At 38.7% G+C, this 21960-nt stretch overlaps 1 protein-coding gene across 1 annotated transcript in view; it reads right to left on the bottom strand.

Moving 5' to 3' along the window:
- The window catches only part of ASXL3 (additional sex combs like transcriptional regulator 3), a 98395-nt gene extending 76636 nt beyond the window's left edge, over window positions 1–21759 (bottom strand). The window contains exons 1-2 of the mRNA XM_010146818.1: window positions 21683–21759; window positions 11778–11780 (exon numbers count right to left, since the gene is read on the bottom strand). Of these exons, the coding sequence (XP_010145120.1) occupies window positions 11778–11780; window positions 21683–21738 (59 nt within the window). The 5' untranslated portion in view covers window positions 21739–21759. The remainder of the gene's footprint in view (window positions 1–11777; window positions 11781–21682) is intronic.
- Window positions 21760–21960: the final 201 nt, after the last annotated feature.

Here is a 21960-nt window from a genome sequence, read left to right as displayed (position 1 = left end):
TTCTCTCTGTTCCATAACACCTGGGAAAAACTCAGATTTTCCTTCTTTGTGAAGGAAAAGAAAGGATATATAGTAAATGCATTTCTGTACTTTGAATCCTTTCCCTTTTGTTGAATGTAGTACAAATAATGAAAGAAAAAAGCAATGCTAACAAAAAAAAAGGTATTTCAAATATGTTTTTGAAAGATACAGGCAAAGATTAAAAGAGTACCTTTTGAAAAGATCCTAAAAGAAAAATGTTTCAGAAAGAAAATTATCCCCAAAGAAGAAGAAATCAGTGCATTTCAGAGATTGTCACGACAGCCTAGGTGTCCTCTGGACTGAGAACACCCTCCTCATTCAACATCACTTGAAAGAAACTATTTGATTTCTTTGTGTAACAAATTTTTATACTCATCAAATACTACAGTTCTCTCTGACAGCTACTTCCTATTCAAGAATATACGTTTATTTCTTTTTTCTTTTAATAAAATACTTCCTTTCAGTAGTTTTAATCGATTTCATTAAAAAGCAGTAGTACATTTTCATTTTCTACTTTAACACCAATGACCACCACGAAGGACAAAATTATAAAGAAAGGAAAAAAATGAATCCCGGCCACATGAAAGGAACTCTGGAGTAGAGGTTAAAAAACGGCTTTCTTAAAGAAACCATAGTTTTGATATATATGATGTTTTATTTTACTATCAGATTTCACAGGCCCTTGCGGGTTTTAAATACATATGTTTAGAAAAATGAAGTAATGACTGTGCTACAATCAAAAGTGTACTAAACCAAAGAAAAACATTGCCACAAAATGTGCAGTGTATAAAATGAGAAAAAACCCAACCCAGCCTTCCAAATATTTTTGGCTTCAAGTTGGGTGAAGCTTACACATTAAAAAAAATGTTAAGGTGGAAAGTAAAGTGACTACACTGAACAAGACAGAGTCAGTAATCACCAAATGCCTTTTAGCCTCTAAAATTTAATCATCCTACACAAGGGACCTCTATGAAGTTATCCCAAGTTCTCTTGTTTAATTTGGCTTTTTAACTGGCCAGTCTCCACAACTTTCTCTGTAATGCTTCAAGAATATCTTGTGTGTGTTAGTGAGATGTAACTGGTTAGTCAAATGCAAACTAAAAAATACCACCACCCCCACACCCATTACAGCTATTTTTAAGAACATTCAGCTCCACCAAGATTCACACACTCACAGCCTAATCTACATTAGAAGGACCTTCCAGAAGCCACCTAGTCCAACCTCCTCCTCAGAGCAGGGCCACTTAGATCTGGGCCTTGTCCAGTCGTTTTGTGCAACCTCCAAGAAGGGAGAACTTCACAGCCTCTCTAGACAACCTCCTCCCAAGCTTAACTGCTCTTACTGGGAAAATATTTTTCTTAGTATCAAATCAGAATTTTCCATGTTCCAATTGGTGTCTGTTGCCTCTCATGCTGTCACTGTGCAACCTCCAAGAAAAACCTGGCTCTGTTTTCTATACACCCTCCCATTAGTGCGCTGTGGACTGCTATGGGATCCCCCTAAGCCTTCTCTTCTCCTGTTGTGAACAAGCCCAACTCTCTCAGCCTTTTCCTCATACATCATATGCTCTAGCCTCCCGCCATCTTGGTGGACCTCCACAGGACTCACTCTGGTACATCAATCTCTTTCCTGTACTAGGAGGCCCAAAACTGGAGATGGTACTGCAGATATGGTCTCACAAGTGCTTAACAGAGATGAAGGATCAGTTCCCTTGACCTGTTGGCCACATTCCTTCTAATATAGCCCAGTATGGGCTTGACCTTCTTTGCAGCAAGGGCACATTGCAAGACTAACTGGCTTGTTAACCATCAGGACTCCCAGGTCATTTTCTGCAAAGCTGACTTCTACCCAGCTAGCCCCCAACCCGTACTGCTGCATGGGTTACTATGTCCCAGATGAAGGAGCTTGCTCTTGCCTTTGTTGAATTTCAAGGGGTTCCTCTTAGCACAACCCTTTGCTGTCTTGATCCCTCTGAACAGCAGCCCAGTCTTCCAGTGCACCAACCAATCCCTCAATTTGAGGACCACCTCCAAACTTGCCAAATGTGCACTCTGTCCCATTGTCCAGGTGTTTAGTAGCAAATTCAACACTAACAGCCTCAGTATCAATGCCTGAGCAACACCACTTAGTAACTGGTCACCAAGTGGAGTTAGCACCTTTGATCAAAACACTTTGCACCCTGCAGTCCAGACAAATGTCCATCCACCTTATTATCCACTTACTGCATTCTTATCTCATCAATTTGACTGAAGATACTATGGGAGATGATGCCAAATGTCTTGCTAGTCAATGTAAACAACATCCACTGCTCTCCCCTCATGAACTGAAGCAGTCACCTGATCGTAGAAGACAATGAGACTGGTCAGGCACAATTTGCCCTTGCTCATTCATATTGGCTTGCTACCATACTTGCTCATTTTTCTGCTCATTGGAATGGGCCATTCTCATTCACCAAGGATGATAAAACAACTTTCCTGGGCTGTTTTGTCCACAGTCTGATGATCAACCACGGCCAGGGCGGTCATCAACCTTCACACCTTCAATGAGTTCTTCCTTCTGCATGTGTAACAAGTACACGACAGAATGTACCCTAGTTAGGTCATCAATCATCTGCATCAAGAAATTGACTTTCAGGAATGTCCTGGATGGCTTGCATCCCCCACAACTACTATGGCCTGAAATAATAGGCCCTCAGCTGTTACTTACAAGCTTCATCTACTCCTCTTGGCCAGATGGTCTGCAGCAGGTGCCTACCACAACATTACTCATGTTGTTCTGCCCTCTGATCTCTCTTTTAAGTGCTCAACAAGTTCAGTACCCATTCCAAGGCAAAGCACTGTACACTCCCACCCCTCCTCTGCATACACTGACGCTCTCTGCTAGCCTGCATCCACCCATCCGTCCACGACAGCACTCCATTGTGTGAACTATCCCACCATGTCTTTGTAACACTAAGGAGCCCTGCAAATGTGCACAGACTTGCAATTCCTCCTGCTTGTTTCCCATGCTCTGTGTATTCATGTACACACACCTGAAATGGACACCCCAGTCATACTGCCTGCGTAAGGAAAGCACAAGGTTTCCCCAGCCATGTTGTTCTCTAGACACTTCCCCAGTGTTCAATGCACTGTTGCCCACCAGTTATTCAGCTGCTCCACAAGCATTCATCAAACTGGTACTTGATACTGTGCGATCAGTACTGAGCTGAAGACGAAATACATAGGTACTCCACAACCAGCCAACAAAAGCTGTCTGTAAGAGCTGACAGAGGCAAATGCCTCCAATAGGGTGGCCCTGACCTGCAGCTGCAAGCCACCAAAGTTCCCAGAAGATTTTCCCTGAAGCTTCCTGAAGAGGCCCAGAAACCACTGCAACTGCTAGGTCACTGATCAGGTGCCTCTCTGCTGGGTATCAGAAATACCATGACAAAACATACTGCGAAAGAGCGACAAGACTTCTGAGCTGCTGCACCACCACGGAGGAAGCCCATGCAGCATCTGACAGTGGTTTCATTAACTCTTTTGCACGGTGAAGAAGGGAAAATAAGGCAGAACAAACTGTTGCCAGAACACCACTGTGGGACTGGCCTCATTCAGAAGGCTGAGTAGGTCCTGCTTTATCATGCTACACCAGGAACATAATCCTGATGCACTCACAGCTTCCAGCCACACTCCTCCCCTGATGGATTAGAAGAATCTCCAGCCTTTCTTATCATCCACAGCAGAGGCTTTTGTTACTGCAGCAGTGTCAGTGACAAGACAGCACCCTGCAGTTATGCCAGTGTAGTGCATCTGTGTACCTGTACGTAAGGCCATAGAGTACTTTCTGCTTTCACCAACACGCTTTGCCCCAAAATTAATGCCAGGCTCATGTCACTTTCAGCCAGGTCTGCCACTCACAGCAGCAGCCTCACTTCCCTCCAGGTCAGACTGCATGTTCCTGCCTCCATAGCATCTTCTTCCCCCACCCCTCTTTTCTTTTAATTTTGATTATTTCCCCAAACAGCCATGTGAATGCTTCTGCCAGCACCAAGGGAGGTGGGCAGCCCAGAACAGGAAAAGCAGCTTGGAGAGAGTGGGATTATTCTTTTCGGCTGCAATATTGGTTTACAGTAATTAGAGAAGGATGGCCTCAGACTGACACAACTGGTTCCCATTTCAGACTCCTCAGAGCAAGGCCTGTATTTCAACCTTTGTCAGCAACGCAACATCCTCCCTCCAGCCGCTCCCGAACCTACATGCCAGATGCAGCTGGCTTGCCTGAGCTGCAGCCCCTTGGGTTGATACATCTGGCGCGAGAAGACGCAGAGGAGGGGAGAGGCGGAGGTACCACCCTGCTGAGGGAAGGCAGAATTACCAGGCTTGAAGGGGCCTCATACCCCTACCCGTTCTTCCACTTCAGCCTAATATGTCCCTCTCTCATGTGATTTCAATGCAGTTGTCTAATCACTGCCATTAAATCCAATTGCAACTGGATTTATAAAATTAGAATAGGTGCTTACGTACGGACATCTTCCACCTTTGCCCAATAGCAAAAAGAAAATGCAAGAAGCAAAACACAATGTGCCATTAAGACATATTAGAATTCAATTTGAAAAGATAAGCATATTTCAGAGAAAAGGCTTAAAATATTGCAATATTTTACCATTTAAAGGAAATAATCAGCAAGTATTGCTGAGCAAAATTCACTAACTACTGTACAGTTTACAAGTATTGCTTGTATTTTATGAGGATTATGGATTTCTTTTTTCAGTTCAGAAATCTTTAAAACTTGAACATGTTACTCAATGTTGAGCTACCAAAGTCTAATATAAGATTACATTATTAAGTAATATTTCTCTCTGATAGAAAGAATAGCATTAAAGCAAATTGCTATGCTGAACTGAAAAGTGATTTATTTTTCTTTCTTTACTCTCACTAGCAAAAATCTTATTAAATTTGAGTTATCCTAATTAAATATCCAAATAAACTTTGCTCATACTTAAGAATTGACACATGCCAAGATCCTGACCTGCTGGAGTTTGTTACGCTGTGCCATTTCAGCCACAACCATCCATCTGACTAAGTAATCAATTTTCCAAATCAGTAAGAAAGCTTTTAATGCTTATTACAATTTATATGGAAATTTTTACCTGGAAAAAAACTGTATTCATTAAATAGCAATGCCGAAACCACCAAAGCCGAGTTATTTTAGTATAAGGATTTTACAGTTTTCACTTGATGGAAAGTAATTTCCATGGTCTTGGCTACCACATACAAACTCTTACAGTCAGTTAAAAATTTAGACTTTGCTGCTAAGAGCATTCAGTTACAGATTCCTCAACCACAGTGGATTTGCTTGGACTTGTTTTAATTTTTTCTTTTTATTTATTCTCATCTTCCTTTTTGTCTCCTTTTCTTCCATTCTTTTCTTTCTCCTTCTTTTCATTCACTCTCAATATTTTTCTGTTTTCCTTTTTCCTCTTAATTTCTCTCTCCTGCTATTAATTTATCTTTTTCTTTCCCTTTTTTCTCCATTATCTTCTCTTCTTCCCTATGTTCTCTCCTTCTCCTATGTTCTCTGTTCTTTCCTTTCTGCTTTTTTCTCTTACTTACCATTGTCTTTTCTTCATCTTTTCTTTCTGTGTAATCTTCTCTTCTTTTTCCTTCTTTCTTTTCTCCCTTAATTCTTTCATCTTTTCTCTTTCTGTAATTTTCGCTTTTTTTCTCTCTTCTCTTTTTTTCCTTTTCTCTTTTTTCTCCTTTCTTTCCTCTTTTCCTTCTCTTTCTTTCCTCTTAGCCAGCAGCCAAATGCTCACTCAGTCACCCTCCTCAACATGAAACAGGGAGAAAAGGGGATGAAAAACCTCACGGGTTCAGATAAAGACAGGGAGGTTGCTTACCAGTTATTGTAAGAGGCAAATCAGACTCAACTTGAGAAAAATTTATTGCAAAGTAAAATAGGTATGAGTAGAGGGAAAAAAAAAAAAAAAGAAAGAAAAAAAAAAAACAACCAAGAAAAACAGACAACAGCTCCCTGCTTCCAGGGTCAACTTTCCTCCCATCACTGAGTGGTGCTGAGGGATGGCGGGGGTTTACAGTCAGTCCGTAACAGCTCTTTGCTGCTGCTACTTCCTCCTCACACTTTTGTATGCTTCAGTGTGGGCTCCCTATGGGCTGCAGTTCCTGCCAAGAGCCTCTCCCAGCCTGGGCTCTCCATGGGCAACAGCTCCTTCAGGAAATATCCGACGTTCCAGCATGGGGTCCTACACAGGCTGCCGTGTGGATATCTGCTCTGGTGTGGTCCTCCATGGGCTGAAGGGAAATTTTTGCTCTGGTGCCTGGACCACAGTCTCCCCTCCTTCTTCTCTGACCTTGGTGTTCACACTGCTATTTCACACTCTCTTTTTCACCTTCCTCTTCCGCCTGGGTGGTGGTTTTGCCCTTTCTCTCAGCTGTGCCCTGCAGTGAGTCAGTTGGCCATGGCTGGAACCAGCTGTGGCCAGCATGTGGGAACCCCAACCTGTCCTCGCAGAGGCTGCCATTACCAGCCCCTTGTCATGTACGTATCTTTTCTTTTTCCTTCCCCTTTCCTCTCTCTTTTCTCCTTCTAATCCTCCATCTTCTATCTCTTCTTCTCTCTTCTCCCTTTCTCAATCTTCTCTTTCTCACTCTCTTCTCACCCTCCTCTCTCTCCACCCTGTAATATCATTTTCCTACAAAAGAATCATACTTCTTTTAAAGCAGAAGTATAAAATAATAATAAACCTTTTCATAAAACAACTTAAATCACTAAATTTCATCTTATTCTTGTTTATTTCTATTCAGACCAAAGAAAGTGTATCCTATCCTATTCCTTCTCACTCACAAAAACAAAACAAACAAAAAAAAATCCAGCCATCACCACAGCTTTTTTATTTGGTTGTTTCTTCTCCCCAGTTTTCAATGAGGGCATGACTTCTAACTGAAGAAATTTAGAATTTTGAAACTAAATGTTGAATTCTGGGATAATTATGCAAAAGGGTCGTGTTTATTTTTAACATCCAAAGCATTGTATACAAGCCAAAAAGAGAAAAAGGAAGTTAGAATATATGAGAAGAACCAATTTCTACATCTTCAGTTCACACTCAATTGACAAAAAAATAAAAATATCTAAAATCTATTGTATTGTGTGAAAGAATGAATGAACGAAAAGAAACAATCCTTTCCTCACAAAAGATTTTTCTCAATATTCTTGTATTTGAAGAGTAATTCAGCACTTGAGAATGTTTTACTCAACTCCCAACACAGGCATAAAAATCCAACTGATATAAAGAATAATGAAGCTGGGAGTAATCACAAATAAATAAAGATTAGATTGAAAAACAAATTACTACTTTCTAGTAATATTTAGTCCTACAAAAATACTTATGTAAGCAAGATGATACTTTCACACATTACATTAATATAAATGTAACTACTGCAATTTTGCTGACTATTAAGCATCAAGTATGTCCTTAAAATATTTTTACAGGTAAGAGTTCTTACTAAGTAAAGCCTGAAAATAAACACAGAATGGGCAATCACAGTACACCCTGTACCTTTAAAACTATAGTAACACATGATTTATTGTATTGGTTCAAATTAAAATATTTGGGTGGACGTGAAATGTTTGAGTTATACTTGTTGTACATAAGGGAGTTTAACTTGGCAAAACAGCACAGCAAAAGGATCTTTCCTTCCCTCACAGGACTGAGCAGATACTTTTATTTTTGTGATTTAACTTAATCCAGCTGTTGCAATTCACATTATTAGTAGGTCTCTGTATTCTTTTTTGACTTACAACAGCTCATTAAGTTTGGAACTGAGACACTTAAGTTTATATTTAACTTACAACTAACAGTCAATCTAATTTCAAAATGTCACAGACCATGTTTTAAAATTATAACAATACGAATGATCAAATAATTTTCAAAAACAAAGCATTAATAACTAAAATAAAAGGACTGGCCATACTTGACAGGCACATCATTCCATCTGGAAGAAAGCTCGATTCTGCTGAAGTCATTAATAATGTCCCTTTGACTGTAGGGGCTGAGACATACACACATACAAAGAGCCGAAGAAATGTAACACAATGTGGCATTCCAAACAAAATTCAGTCTTAACCAGAAATTGTTTTCTGTTAGTCATCCTGACCACTGTGTCTAAATATTTTCAATGAAGAATTAAATGGTAAGTCTAATACTAAATGAATGGACAGTACCAATCATGTAATGAATTCCTGAATGGTAAGCCTGGCCACACATAATCTCAGGATCACTACTGCTTTAGTTTATAAGTTTCAGTACATCATGTGACTAAATGATATTTTGATGCAATTGTTAAGTATATTAATCTAAAACTACTACTACAAACAGAGAAAGATTAAAGGTTGGATTGAGTTTAGTGATGTCGGTTTTGGATGAAGGGGACAGACGGTTATGATTATACATACAGTTTGAAACTGCCTAATTTTCACTGGCCAAGAAAAGAATTACTGACTGAAAGCAAGCAGTCTTAAAGAAAAAGACAAACAAACAACAACAAAAACCCCACAACTTCCTGCTTGTCATATATTCTTAAAGATTCCTTCTCAAAAGTTCTTTGCTGTCCTTTATAGTTTGCAGGATTTTCTCCTATGAAATGATTGTAGGGGACACGTTATTTTTGACACAATTCCAGATTTGATAATGGCTACCTAAAGTATTTAGCAGTCTATAAAACAAAAACTCCAGTTGTATTGATGACATCAGAAAAAGAAAGGAAGCAATAACAAGTAATGGGGGCCAGCTGCAACAGAAAAAAGTAATTGTCTAGATTCCACACTTATTTTATTAGTAAATGAAATGTAATAGCATGCAAATGAACCTCTTTTAGGAAAAAAGGTACCGAATGGTGTATCTTGATAGATTTCTGATAGCGGATAAACATCTTAAGTAGCCTTATTGAGACATAAAAGATACAGCAGTAGCTATAGATGCTATAAGATGCTATGTAGGGTGACTACAGTTTGATGGTTTTGCTTGGGTTTTCTGTAGTAGGTATTAACTTACTAAATAGTAGCAAAAGAGCTACTAGATCCCATTTTCTTTTTCTCATATTACAAATAAAATGAAAACCAAAATAAATGGGGGGGGGGAAAAATCAATTTGTTCTCTCTTTTAGCTACTGAGAGCAAACAGCAAAAGCATTCTTAGGTTTTTTTTCCCTTAGTCTTTGCTATCGGAATACCTGAACAAAGGATGTACTTGAGTATAATTTTGTGATTTAGAACTTTATATGCATATAAGTGCATATATGCATGTGTACAAAGTTATATTTGTGTCTGTAGGTGTATTTACACACTCAAGCCCATAAACACGTTTTCATACATACAGTATTTAAGTTCTTTTATTCATACTTCAATTTGATATATGAGTTTTCGTTCTCAGTTCTCTGTTGACACAGTAAGTATTTGCCAGCCACACAATTACCGGTTCGAGCATACAGCTTCCATAAAGCAGCCTTACTGGCAAATGCAGAGTTTATTGGGATTACAAGCAGAAGATGAGAGCTTCCTATATCACTGAAAGAAAATCACATCATGCATAAAACATGTTTTTCCTTCACATGATACTACGTAAGTGAAAGATGTTCAGGCACTTTTAAAATTCTGTTTTGAAATGAAGAGTGTGCACGTAATTTAATTTCACAGTAATTAGGATGACTACCTATGAGACTCAAATAAAATGGAATTGCTATCAGCTTGCCTTAGATAGAAAAGAAATTCACGTCTGTAACAGATTTTCTGAACAGTTATCCCTGATCTTTTTCATAGTCCTTGGATAGTGAAATTCTGAGGCTTTTTTTGGTCTTGATTCTACAAAAACATACTTCAAAGTTTTAAATTAAATATGGCAGTTCATGACTGTTGTAAGAGAACTAGTAAATTTTTCAGCTCATGCAATATGAGGAGAAAAAAATAAGAGAGAATTATTTGCATATTTTCCCCTCCAGTTAAGAAATAGTTTAATTACAGGTAGACTGAAACACATAACCATATCTTTATAGAAACATAAAGACATCCACAGCAAACTGTTCCAGAAAATAAATTATTACTAGAAAATGATGCTTTCATAGAAAGCCTGACAATGTTTTTTTCTTTCACATTCAAGTAAAACATATTTAATTCAGTCTGCCAGAAATGGCTATGCTTCTGCTCTGTGAAAAATATGCTAATGATGAAAATAAGGACTTGACAATTTACTGAATATTGAGCAGGAAATCTGTAATGAATTGCCTCTGTTGTAGTGTTCAGTTCAGGCTCTTTTTTTTTTTTTTTTTCCACCAGTTGCTATGGAATACCAGAAATAGCATGAAAAAGATTATACCATTTTATGGGATATTGTGCTTGTCCCTTAAGACAGAGTGCTTAGAAAGAAAAAGTCAGCTGTGGGATAAATGAAATTCAAAGCAGCAATAAATAATAGGTTTAAATGCTAACTTTTCAATAAAGAAAAAGAGAAGAAAAAAAAGAGAAACTCAGAGAACAAAGCAGAAATGCCAAAAAATCCAACTCCAACAAATAAATCTGAATCAGCAACTATCAAGTTGAAACCTAGAGTAATTCATTTTACACCTGGAAGAAAAAGCAGCTTCTTAGGTTACTCAGATGTTGCAACAAAAGCTCATAAATCCATTAAACCAGTCATGTCTTCAAGTTCCCAGCCAGACTTCAATTTTCACTGCAGGCTTTAAGTCTTCAGGAGATTAAACTCTTTTCCTAAGAATATTTTACCAGAGTGTTCATTCAAAAGGTGACTCCTCCTAGCTAACGTCTCCGTACCACTCTGTGTTTGAAAGTTTGATAATACATGTCTGCTCCTGACAGGTTTATGTGTTGAATCACATTTGCCCAAATACTTCCTAAAGGAAATACAGTAGATTATTCTTGCCTTTTCTAAGCACAAGAGAGCTAATCTAGGTTGCTGGCTACTCAGCAACAGTTCTCACCCTTTTGCACCTAACTAGCATAAACTGATATTAAGCTCTCTTGTAGGTAATTTCTGACTTCTATTTTAAAATACTAGTTTATTACTTATGTACTTTAATGTTAATACATGACAGATCTTCATTTCGGAACAATGATGAAAACAGAAGACATTCTGTCAAATCTGAGTTTCCCCAAGATATTTCTGCAAATACTGGCTCTAGGCAACAATAGATAACTATTATTGGAAAGCTCTTCTTTGACCTTGTTCCTCTTAAAAAGATGCTGGCAAAGCAGGCTGATAAAGGCAGTAAAATCTAATAACATACATATCTACCAACCTTCCACATAGCCATGGTTCAGTTTATAGAACTGCAGGCAGACTTTGAATAAAAGAACAGTAAACCACTCTGTAGACTGTGGAAGGTCTCATCTATTCAGTCATTTAAAAAAAAAGAAATCAGGCTTAAAACACTACACTATGGCTACCACACTATACACACAAAACCAACCACAAAAAAAAACCCAAAAAACAGCCCAAACAAGCCAACCAAAAGTCTTGCATTGCTGGGAGGATGGACTAAAGATCTGGTGAAACTCTCCTAACAAAACTTCTGAGAGCATCTAATTGTTTTGAATGTATTTAGAACTCTTGGATATCCTTATTTAATTCTTCTTTCTGAACAAAGACACACAAATTTTACTGCAGAATTGCTCTTTGAAATATAGAAACATTAAAGAAAAGATCTGTAGCATGCATGCTTTTTTGCTAAAAGAGAAGTTGCACTTTCTAGGAGAAATGTGGGAACACAGTTGTCACACAATACACACTTTAGGATAATGGTATGCATACGGTAACACAAATTTACAATGCAGGAGGTTTCTCTTTTCATCAGCCTTTCCTATTACTTCCATGAAAGGTGGAAATCTAGTTACAATATACGTTTTAGCACCCAGACAGAGAGCTATTGTAACAAATGGAAAACAGAAGTAATGAACACTATATGAGCAAAAACGTAGATGGAAAAGTAACAGTAACATAATAACCTTAAAAAAAAAAACAGAGACAAAAAAAAAAGAACCAACCATTCTGAAATCTCAGTTCACCTGAGCATACAGGAACAGACCAACATGATGACAAATTAGGGTAAAGTGCAAAAGGGAAAGCTATATGAACTTTTATAAATTGTTGTAAATCATTTATTGAAAGACCCAGGCATGATAAAATGATGGAATTGGGGTTTTATTTGACAGAGTTGGCCCTGGAACCAAAGTGAAGAAAAAAGCTTGGTTGGTCATGAGCCACACTGTGAAATAAATACTGAAATCTGGGATGTTCACACTGTATTACTTAAGAAAACTTCAGGCAAACAGAATGGTCAGATGAGTGGAGTTTGAGTCCTTGTGTAAGAGAATGGAAAAAGGCTGTCTGGAGACTGGAGTAATCAGAGATTGGTGACCCAGTTTAAGAGGGAAAATTCATGCAGTAGAAACTCTTGGGACAAGGGATTGCATGTAGACAGGAACTAGTAGAGATACTGCACCAAGAACACCGATTTAATGGACAGAATATTGAGAGTGTAAGAGCGGAGGACCAGGATATATTCTTAGCTCTGCACTTAGCTTTGAAAAAAATCACTTCTGTCTCCACTCTCTTTTTACATATGCTCAATTAATATTCTTAACAGTAAAACCAGATCCTCCAAAGTATTCTGAGTCATTGTATTGGGTTTTGTAGCTGGAGATTTGGTAGCAGCAGAGAGGCTTACAGGGGTGTCTCCTGTGAGGTGCTGGAAGCTTCCCTGGCTCCAAATACAACCCACCTCTGGCTACAGCCAAGCCAGTCAACTATGGTGGCCTCTGGGATCACATTTTTAAGAGGGGAAAAGGAAACTATGGTGGCCTCTGGGATCACACTTTTAAGAGGGGAAAACTGGCAGCAGAGAGACGAATGGGATGTGAGAGAGACAAGGTCAGTGCAGAAAGGCAGGGAGGAGGTGAGCCCGACCAGAGGTCCCCCTGCAGCCCGTGGTGAGAGGTCAGGCTGTGCCCCTGCAGCCATGGGGCATCCTGGAGAAGCTGAGACACCCTTGCAGTCTGGGAAGGGCTCCACGCTGGAGCAGAGGGATGCCCAAATGAGGCTGTGACTCCATGGGAGGCCCACACTGGAGCAGGCACGACTGCACCCTGCAGAAGGTAGCTGTGTCAAGCAGTTTGTGAAGAACTTCATCCTGTGGGAAGGACTCACATTGGAGAAGTTCATGGAGGACTGCCTCCCACGGGAGGGATCCCAGGCTGGAGCAGGGGCAGAGTGTGAGAAGTCCTCCCTCTGAGAAGGGAGGAGCAGCAGAGACAGTGTGTGATGGACTGACCACAGCCCCCACTCCCTGTCTTCCTGCACTGCTTGGGGAGAAGAGGTAGAGAAATGGGAGCAAAGCTGAGCCCAGGAAGAAGGGAGGGGTGGGGGGAAGCTGTTTTTAAGATTTGATTTCTCTCTCATTACCCTAGTCTGATTTTATTGGTAACATTACACTGACTTACCCTAGTCTGATTTTATTGGTAACTGACTTTTTTACCCAAGTGTTTTGCCCATGACCATAACTTGTGAGTGATCCCTCCCTGTCCTTGTCCCCACTCACCAGCCTTTCCTTATAGTTTCTTCTCCTCATCCCACTGGGTAAAGTGGCCCTGTGGTGCTTAGCTGCCACCTGGGCCTAAACCATGACACTCTAGCTTAAAAGATTCTTAATATTTACATTGTGCCATTTATCATCTGAAATATTTCCAAAATTAAATTCATACCTTAATAAAACTATCAAAGGAATTTCCATCTATGACACAAGCATGGGTTTTGGCCTGCCTTTAACAGCTGGGGGACCTGTTACTACATGCATCATGAAGAAAAAAACCAAAACCACACACAACAAAACCAGATAATTTTATCAAAAATGCTGACAGGAAGATTGATTTTGCTGGACCGTATTGAAGTCCCTACACAGAGACTCCAGAGCCCTGTGAAAGGAAGAGGAGCAGCACTAAAATAAGAAAAAGAACCCACATAATTTCTAAAAAATTAAATACAGAACAAAAATTAAGATAATGGTAGTTCGGGAAAAAAAAGATACATTCAAGGTAGCTAAATGTCTTATACTGAAATATATCTTTTATAGGTATACACAGTGGAAGAAGCACCATCACTAGTAAATAAAAATTCTGTTGTCTTTGCAATTAGCTGAGGAAAAATATTTGAAGATTTATTAAATTACATCTGTTTCATTAGCACCCAAAGCCAGTTTTCCAAATCAATGCAAAGATGGGATTACTACTCTACAGACATAAACAAACAGTAGGGTAATCACAATGCAGCAACCTGGAATATTCCAGTATTTACAACGCTGCTCTTAGGGTCTAGCTAATACCATAGTTCTTTTAGGGCTACATCACTATTAAAAACTGAAATAATTGAGGTGACACGGGTCTGATTATGCAAGTTACAGTTCCAACACTGGAATGCAATAATGCAGGAAACCCATCAGTTTTTACCAAGTTAGACTGCACTGTGGCATAACAAAGCCAGGAACGCCTGGCCAAGAAGAAGCTAGCCTAAGATTTTCAGTTGGTGAATTACTGCTGTCACAACTGCCTACCAAATTAGGTTGTTTGTTGTTATACTGGGAAGAACAGCGTTTCAATGAGGTGTCTGAATTTATGTAGAAAGACAGGTTGAACTGCAAGTTCACTGCTCTACAGCCAAAAGCCTCATCTGTAGAGGCATAAAAATCAACCTAATAATGCCAGGCAAAAGAATGTGAATAGTTTTCTCTCTCTTTTCCCATCAAGGCTTCCTTTTGGTCTGTTGCAGGGAATAACTACCTTCAAGACAAAACAATGCGCTCCTTCAGCTGAAGAGGCTCCCAAATAAATTCTATCAGACATATGCAACCACAGAAGCCTTTTAACTGTCGGTGCTCTTCCGTTAACAATCACAGCCTTAAGACAAAAACTGTGGTTCTTTCAGGGAAATTTTTAAAAGCTTTTTGTTATTAGAAGGCACTTGGGTTTTGTTTGGTTGTTGGTTTGGTGTTGGTTTTTTTTCTCCTAAAGTGGAAGATAAAAATTATGACTTAATACTTATGAATCACAATGACATCTTCAAATTACTTTACAGATAAAGGAAGTAAAAATTTCTCTATCTACATGCATACACAATAAAACAAGGAACTCAAAAAAGATAAACCATAGAAGACAGTTGCCAGTGCATTTAGCCCATTTACAGAAACAGCAGCATCAAGAAATGGCTTTATTTTTAAGTCAATAGCTCCAAGGATGAGATATGCAAAGGCTTAAAGAGACACTGTCAAAAGGATCAAAGGATTCAGAAGTGACGGTAATATTTTCAGGAGTAACATCGCACTTCAGAGCTAAAGACAAACCCCGCGCAGATCCTGTGTTTTATTCCATTGATGACTCCGCTCAGCAGTTCAAAGCAGGTTTAATTCTGCCCAACCCACTAGTTTAATATTTCTGCACAAGGAGTGAAAAACTAATAAGAGTGTCTTGAGATTTATTAGGGTCATACTTTGCCACTTTCCTAGGCTCAGAAGACTTAATGTGTTATGATATCATTCATGATACATATTATCTACACTGGGATGCAGAAAAAATAGCACTATCACCAGTGCCAGTGGCAAGCATCTCTTCCCAGTCTTCTGAAAGACTACTCTCACAGCAATAAATCAATAGATAGCTCAACCTTGTGTAGCAAAAGACAAAACACACAGAGAAAAAAAAGGAGTTAGAACTGATGCCATGATCCTCATAGTTGGAATGAAAAGCAACAAAGAAACCTCAAGAGAAGGAAGTTTAAGATTCATACAGAAAATGAAAAACAGAATGACAGGAAGGGATTTTTTTTTAACCTTTTCTGTGAATTACCTGAACAACATAATCAAGGTTACCTGACAATACAGAGGTCAGTTACCCCAGCTGAACAGCAAAGAAACTATGAAATTATCCCATTCTGGGGTTCACAGTCCTGAGCCGAATGGAGGAAGAAAGTAAATAGATAGCATAGCTGTGGGCTAAAGCTGTACTCCAAAAAATTAAACATTGCTCGTCCCATTTTGAAAGTTTATTGGCTTTTAACTTGCACTGAAGAATCTTTGGCTTTAATCTTTTCCAGACAAGTCAATTTTCCAGCTCCGCCAAGCAATGGAGAAAGGGAACTACAGAAAGCCAAGACATAATCTAGGGTTAGTAGCACTAAACATTTATCAGAATTTGGCTGGATGTTCTCCCCTAGGACTCGAACAATATGCATGGCCCAAGTACTGCAAACTGATCTAAAAAAAAAAAAAAAAAAGCCCATAGAAAAATATGGATCAAGAGATATGCTAAGTTCATTCCCCTAGTTCAAGGCAGGATCAACCAAATCTATACAATTCCTGACAGACACGTATCTAAATCATTTTTAGAGAGAACTAGAGGTCTCACATCTCTCCCCAGCTCATGACAGAAGTCAATTATACCTGTTAGAAAAAAAAAAATCCTCATATTCTCTAATTGGAATCTTTTCTTGCTACAATTTAAAGGCCTTATTATCTTGTCCTGTCCATATCAGACATGCAGAGTGACTTAGTCCCTTACTTTTTCCCTATTTTTATGTATCAGAAGACTTACTATGTCTAAATTCAATCTTCTCTTGCTTAATCCAAACACCTCATTCATACCAACTCCTGTCATTTTTATCGCCTTGATAATTTTAAGCAGTCTTCAATCAGAATCATAGAATCATTGAGGTTGGAAATGATGACGAGCCAGATCAAGTCCAACTGTTAATCCAGCACTGCCTAGCATGAGTCCTATCTTTTGTGAAGTTGTAGTGCCCCAGACAGAAAGGAACAGATAGGTTATTCCTGGTGGACACACAGGTGATTTCTGGGTAATGACAAAGGAGGGCAAAACCAAGGATGGTATTAGGGTCAGCATTTAATACAGCAAGAAACCAGAAGAATTAGAGACCCAAGTTTTTTTAGTGTGAGAATCAGCAAAAATTTTTAAAACACATGACCTGTTTAAATATCCCCATTATGGCCATGGAGGCACCTCTTGGGAGAAGGAAGACACAGACACCAAGAAGAATCTGGCAAGTTCCTAGACTGTGTTAGGAACAAAAATCCTTAAACATAAGATGTAAAAAGCAGTTAGAAATGAAGGCAGTACTAGGTTTGACTTGAACGAGTGGAAAAGAAGCAGCTGAAAACATGGACTGTTCATGAAGGGATCATTCTTCAATATTAGGAAAATAAGCATTAACACAAAAGGCAGAAAATGGGCTTCAGGAAATTAAACCAGCAAACTCACCCACCTACCATGCACACACACATTTTTGTAAGTACAAGTACCTTTTGCTTGTTGTCACCTAATTAGAAAGGTGTCTATGACTTGAAAGCTACTAAAACCAACTCCAGGTACAAACACGGAAAAAATGTATTGGAGGATAATTAAATAAATTAGATGTTCTCAAATTAGCTATTTGAGAATTCACCGTGAAATTCACTGTTGAAATTCATCATAAGGTATTTAGAGCTGACTGGACCAGTCTCAGAATTATCAATAGTCATTTTTGAGAATTTGTAGAGGGCAGCAATGATTCCGAAAAAGTGGAAAGCATATAGTGACTAACCTCTAAAACTGAAAAAGGCAGGGTCAAGGAAGTAGAGATGCAGCAACTGAATTTCAATTCCCCCAAAATATGAAATAAAAATTATTTGGAAGTATTTAGCAGATAGGTACTTGAGTAGTACATAGATATGTCAAGAACAAGTTAATTCAAATCTATCAGTATATTCTTAATGACATACTATCAGACGTTGTAGTTAGAGAAGCAGCAGTAGGTATCATATAGCCTGACTAAATGAATCTTTGGATATTGCTTCTCATGGGACTTCCATAAGCAAAGGAGAGAAATATAATGCTGCAAAAGGAAACAAGTTCTAGTAAGCAGATGTCATCAAACTTGGACTGCATGCATGCTGAAAGACAAGACTACATGTTAAAGCAATCTTAATAAATATGAGAAATAGTCTGCAGAGGACCTGAATAGAATTCAGTAATGGGAATTCTAGACCTTAACAGGAATAAATAACAGCAGAAACACAAGATGGAGAACACCTAGTCAGGCAGCAGAACAGTGTAAAAGCAGCACTGAGGCTAGTGTGGATCATAGTCTGACTAGTAGCCTATGTCACACTAGCAAAATCAGCAAAATCTCACACTGAGATGCATAACCTGTAGGTTTTGGGTCTAGAAGTTTACAATGGGACAGAGAACTATTTTCAAAAGAATGGGACAGTGGATGCTCGGATGGAAAATCCAGAGCACTGCACTTGAGTGAACTGCTATCTATCTTCCTTGCAAAGAGATTTCAGTGTTTAGGACTGCTGAGATGCATAGCCTGTAGGTTTTGGGTCTAGAAGTTTACAATGGGACAGAGAACTATTTTCAAAAGAATGGGACAGTGGATGCTCGGATGGAAAATCCAGAGCACTGCACTTAAGTGAACTGCTATCTTCCTTGCAAAGAGATTTCAGTGTTTAGGACTGTTGGCCTGACACTGGTAACTATCAGCACAGGCATGAATGTAAAATAAGTACTTCTCCCTCCTCCCCTGGCCACCCCTAGAAGAAAACCATGTATTTTCTACATCCCAAAAAGGTTTGCCTTAGAAGTTTTTACTCCTTTTAGATAGCAGAAGAACTGCCTGCCTGCTAACCATTTTACATCTAACCATCATAATAGGAAAGGTATTTAAAAAACAAAAATTGAGCTGTACATCCCCCAAAATATACGAAACTGGGTGGGTGCATAACCTTTCACAGGACATGTCAGTAAGTTTTTATTTTAGTGCTTTTTAACTTTGGAATTTTCGTTCTATTGTATCTAAGTATTTGAGTAAAAAAAAAAGTGCAATTTAATGTCTTTATTGCAAACAAAGAAAAAAGGCTGAATAATCTGACAGTGTCTTTTTAAAGATTACACATAATGACTACAATGAGATTGCTGAAAATCATTCATTCAGATTTACTACCACAGCAAAAAGCTTTAGATTAATTAATGCTGCAATATATTTGAAAAATGCCTAAGCCAATTAATCTCGTTCATCTATAAATGGAACAGTAGAGAGGAAGAGTTTTTAAGAACTTCAGTTAGGATTGCCAAGGTTCTACTGACCATGGTAATCAGTATAAAGGAATATGTAAAGTATATTAAAGTAGTAACAAATTGCCAGTACAAGTTCAGACTTGAAGAATACACAAATCAATACAGAATAGAATATGCTAGTGCCATTCTACTGCTTATGACCAGGTAGTTGCAAAGCATAAATTTACATCCCTTGCTCTTCTTAGCTGATTGCAGCACAGAGACCAGGAAAGTTCATCTTTAGTACTGGCAAAGGTACCATACTGGCAGAAAGGTACTGAAAGAAATTGCAGTGCTGGATGAAATAAATGGGAGAGTCCAAATGCAAGGACTCTGAAAAGAAACATTACTTAAGCACTGAAGCCCAATCAACAAACATGTGTATGAAGTCAAATTATCTTATCGGCTCCTATGAAGAGTTAGGCATTCAGAGAACCTTGTAGATTTGTGTCTAATCAATACTAAAATGCAGCAGAAACACAACTTTTACATGAAATCAGAAACTGAATGAAAATTAAATGCTATTTAAAAAATCAATACAGAATCGACATTTTTTGGTTTTACATTGGAGAATTCAGAATTTTTAGGCTAATCCGTTTAGACGACCTAGCCTATAACGTAGCAGTGTTTCAAGTAAGGAGTAAAGAACATTGAATTTTATCCTTCTCCACTATCTAGCTACCCATGACCACATACTCCATACTACTATCTACTACACATTCACATATACCTGCACATACCATACCATGAATAAAAATCAGAATTTATCTGAATTTCCCTTCTATTTCCCCACAATTCTGTTTCTTACTAACTGAAGAAATGAAAGAAGATCTAGCTTCAAAAGCTCTTTGAAGGAATCTTTGTCTTATTATTCATTCTGCAGCAATTAAAAAGGGCTTCCACATTTTCTATATTTAAATCATATAAAAACACTGCCTTCACTCTCTCCCATAGGTTTTGCAAACAAAATTTTATTCATGCAGTGTTCATGGAAACAAGAATTTTTAAAATTACAAAGAAATGCTGTTATCAGGCAAGTGAGTTTCTCCCATGCAGTTGTCTCATCTCACAAGACCTAAGAAGAAGAAAGCAATCTGTTCACTGCTGTGAGAACAGTATCTTAATAAAAACAGATTTTCAAAGTTGGGTTTTCTTGCTTTTTTGTTGTTGTTGTATGCAAATCCTTGCAGCATAACACACACTTGGTCATTCCTTTTCAAAAGTTTTCATCCCCTTGTTTCCCTGGCATCACTGCCAAATATACTTGAAGCAATTTCTTGACAGAATCAGAACATTTAATATTTGTGAAAGGTAGCAAATTCAACTTTGTTTTGCACACCACCTCTTTGGCAATTTTACCAAAATACAGCTATTATAAACGTTATGAGGCTGCTAACAAAGCAGTGTATGGTTATGCAGTGCAAATGATCACGCAGAGTGTTCTGTTTCTTAGGAACAACAGTGAAATCAGCAGAAATATGTCCCATGGTTACTTTTGTTTGACTAGATTAAAGTCAGAAGCAACAGACAATGTGTTACAACTCCTCTACATGGGCTTTGAAGTTCTCTTGTTGTAGATTTTAGGTTCCACATTAAAAGAATATAATTAAAATAAAAGCAGGCATCTCCCTCTGCTTTGACACAGCAACAAGTACTGAAGCAATTTATTAGAACAGAAATTTTTTCCTGTAACATTTGGAGAAGAGGAAACTGTATCTTGTAGGAGACTCCCACCAACCAAGCAGTTTCTCCTTAACTTATGTTACTTCCTGCCCAGGTTTCCATCTGCAGGTCACTAGAAGACTTACCAAGTAGTCAGTCACCTTTGAAGAACAAGAAGCTGCATGCCCATCTGAACCAGGAATCAGTGGAAGAAAACTGTCGATTTCCATAGGCTCCAGACAACCCACCTGTCCACTAATAGCTTAATGATTATAGTTGAACTCTACATCTGAAGTACACCGTTATTAAGCAACTCAGTATCCAACCTCCGCAGCCACACAGACGAGCTCCCAGTGTTCAAACACCCCTCCTTCTTCCATTCCCAATGCTTTATCGGCACAAGCCCTGTTACCACAGGAACACCAGCATGTCCTAACAGTGATGGAACTGCCAGACCACAAGCCCAAACGAGGGAAGGAGCGTTCTCCATGGACATGGTGGCAGAGGCAACCCAGTTGTCAAGCTTCAGTCCTTAACCAAAAACGAGCAGTAGCTCTGGGCTGCTTAAGCAGATCACACTGTCTTCTATGCAAAGGCCATCGGACTGGAGCTGGCCCACAGACTCCTCTTGGAAGGTACAAAGTTAAGACACTCAGTAACCATTTCAAAAAGCCCTGAACCAACAAACAAACAAACCAGATCAGCTATATTTCCCATTTGGGTACTGGAAATCAATTCAGCCATTAATGAGCACTTTATGTTTTGTAATTATACACCATTCATTGATGGTTTTCAAAGAGCAAAACCACAGAACATTTAAACACTGACCTTGTTTCTTTTAACCCTTCTTTCTGAATGACTTCCAGTATTTGTTTTGCAGTCATTGGTGAGTTGGGGTACTTTTCCAATGCCTGAAAAGAAATAATAAATGTGTAAGTGACAAGACGCAGCTGCCCTGTGAATCCAAAAGGTTGTGTGCTCATGCAGTTTTTATGCAGTCATTTGTGAAAGGCAGGGAACGGTAGTGTTGAGACTGGAGTCCTTTGTCTGTTGGAAAGCCAGATACAATCCAGGAAACTGCAGCAAGAATAGGATTTACTTGCTGC

The sequence above is a fragment of the Eurypyga helias genome, unplaced genomic scaffold, assembly GCF_000690775.1.
Source record: "Eurypyga helias isolate BGI_N326 unplaced genomic scaffold, ASM69077v1 scaffold21422, whole genome shotgun sequence".
Taxonomy (NCBI): domain Eukaryota; kingdom Metazoa; phylum Chordata; class Aves; order Eurypygiformes; family Eurypygidae; genus Eurypyga; species Eurypyga helias.
The sequence above is the reverse complement of the archived record's forward strand: the minus strand, read 5'-3'. Positions and strand labels throughout refer to the sequence as shown.